General features: G+C 44.2%; 1 protein-coding gene across 2 annotated transcripts in view; it reads left to right on the top strand.

Moving 5' to 3' along the window:
- ZDHHC5 (zDHHC palmitoyltransferase 5) overlaps positions 1-2281 on the top strand; it is a 39168-nt gene that overhangs the window by 25679 nt on the left and 11208 nt on the right. For both annotated transcript variants that reach the window (XM_006160820.3, XM_006160821.3), the window contains exon 3: positions 1299-1456. In XM_006160820.3, the coding sequence (XP_006160882.1) occupies positions 1299-1456 (158 nt within the window). The remainder of the gene's footprint in view (positions 1-1298; positions 1457-2281) is intronic.

A 2281-nucleotide genomic window follows, 5' to 3' on the forward strand; every position in this document is an offset into this window, starting at 1 on the left:
GCACATGCCCTATAGCGAAAACCTCTCAAAAAAAAAAAAAAAGAAGAAATAAATGTAAATAAATAAATAATTCTTTGGGACCGGCAAGTGGCGTGGTGGTTAAAGGCGCTGGACTCTCACATGGCTGACCACGGTTCAAGTCTTGGGCCTGGTGGCTTGCTTTCTCACTTCCTCTCTCTCTCTGATCAAACTGAAAAATAATAATGATATAATAATAAATAAAGTTAAATAAAATAATTCTGTAAAAAAAGAGAAAGAAATAAAAAATATTCATAATACGTAAACCAAAGAACATCAGCATGTGCATGTCAGAGCTACCTCCTCTGGATCATCTCTTGAATATCACTTATACATGCAGACTAAATTGCTTCCTCTTCTGTGTTTCCATAGTGTTTTATACAGACCTGACCTCACTGTATTATGTTACTACTGTAGTTCCTAGTCTCTCACCTATTGGACAGAATTCTTCTCAGGTAGAAGCCATATATTAAACATTAAAACTCTATAGAGTTTACTATAGTTTTGGTATGATTTTTCTTTTTTTATAAAATTAATTTCTTAGGACCAGCAGGTGGCATGGTAGTTAAGGCACTGGACACTCCCACATGGCTGACCATGGTTCGAGTCCTGGACCTGGTGGCTTGCTTTCTCACTTTCCCTCTCTCACTCTCTGTCTCTCTCTCTGGTCAAAAGAAAAGTAAATGAATGAATAAATAAAATTGAATAGAATAACTCTTTTAAAAATTAATTTCTTTTTTTCTTTCTTTTCTCTCTGTCTTAGTTTGCTATAGGCCACATGTACTGAGAGTTAGGGAAATAAGGAAAGTGAGAAATCCCCCCCCCCCCCCCCCCGAACAACCCCCCCCCCCCCACCCCCCAGATGGGATGGCCACGCTACAGTCCCTTCTTCACTCTCCTCTGGAGATTTTGGGCATGCATGTACATGTGCCTGGTGTGATTTTCAGACTCCCCGGGCTGGAACTTGAACCACTCAGTTGGCTGTTTGGGATCCAGCCACCTTAACCTTTGTACCACCTACTGGCTTTATTTCTTTTCTGAGTGAGACATACAAACGGCACCCTCAAGGGGGTCTTGATCCCACTACCCACCCCCAGGTTGAGCCAGCCTGAGGTCATGGTTATACATAAAGCTGGCATACTCAGGGAGTTCTCTAGATGTGAATCCAGGACTTTCTCATATAGGTCAGCCTTTCAGAGCCTCATGTTTTCATGCTACACAGCTAACACCTTGGCATAATGGTTTTTAAATTTTTGTTTTTTTATTTTTTTCTTCTACAGCGGAAGAGGATGAGGACAAGGAAGATGATTTCCGAGCTCCTCTTTACAAAACGGTGGAAATCAAGGGCATCCAGGTGCGCATGAAATGGTGTGCCACCTGTCGCTTCTACCGTCCTCCTCGATGTTCCCACTGCAGTGTCTGTGACAACTGTGTGGAGGTAGGAACCCTGGGTGTGCTAGGCCTTGATACATAACCCAGGTCATCTTCTGTTAACTGTGGAATAGATTCTTGGCCTTGGATGAAGAATAGCCCCAGCTGACTACCCTGGCTCTACCACAGCTCTATCTGTGATGTACACTGAGAAGCAGAGCAAAAACCTTATACTATTATAGGAGGGAAGCTTTAACCCCAAGTGGCCTTTCTGGCCACCAAGATTCATAGCTCCAGCCTTCCATGTCTTGGCTCATCTCTTTGGTTATTGTCCTGGCTTTGTGTGATCTCTTGCTTCCAAAAAATCATGCTGTTACATTCAAATTTTAGTTATATTTCTTTTAAAGGAGAAGGTTTTGTTATAGGGCGCATGTGCTCGCCGGAAAGACTGAGAGAGACAGGGAGAAGGTTTTGTTATAGGGCGCATGTGCTCGCCGGAAAGACTGAGAGAGACAGAGAGATAGAAAGGGAGAAATTACTCCCCAGGGGGACTGGCCACGCCCCAATCCCTTCTCCATTCTTCTCTCGGGATCTTGGGCATGCACGCACACATATGCCTGGCGTGAGTTTAGCCTACCGGGTCTGGGACTCGAACCGCGGTTGACTACATGGGAGTCCAGAGACATAGCCATTACACTAACTACTAGTCCCTAGTTATATTTCTTTTTTCTTTTTTGGAAAGGTTTTTGCCATAGGGTGAGTGTGCTTGCCAGACAGACGGCGAGAGATAGAGAGACAGAAAGCGAGAAATTGGGACCAGTGGTTTAGTGTAATGGCTATGTCGCTGGACTCCCACATAGTCAACCGTGGTTCGCGTCCCAGACCCGGTGGC

This window comes from Tupaia chinensis, unplaced genomic scaffold (genome assembly GCF_000334495.1).
Source record: "Tupaia chinensis unplaced genomic scaffold, TupChi_1.0 Scaffold000709_1, whole genome shotgun sequence".
NCBI lineage: Eukaryota > Metazoa > Chordata > Mammalia > Scandentia > Tupaiidae > Tupaia > Tupaia belangeri.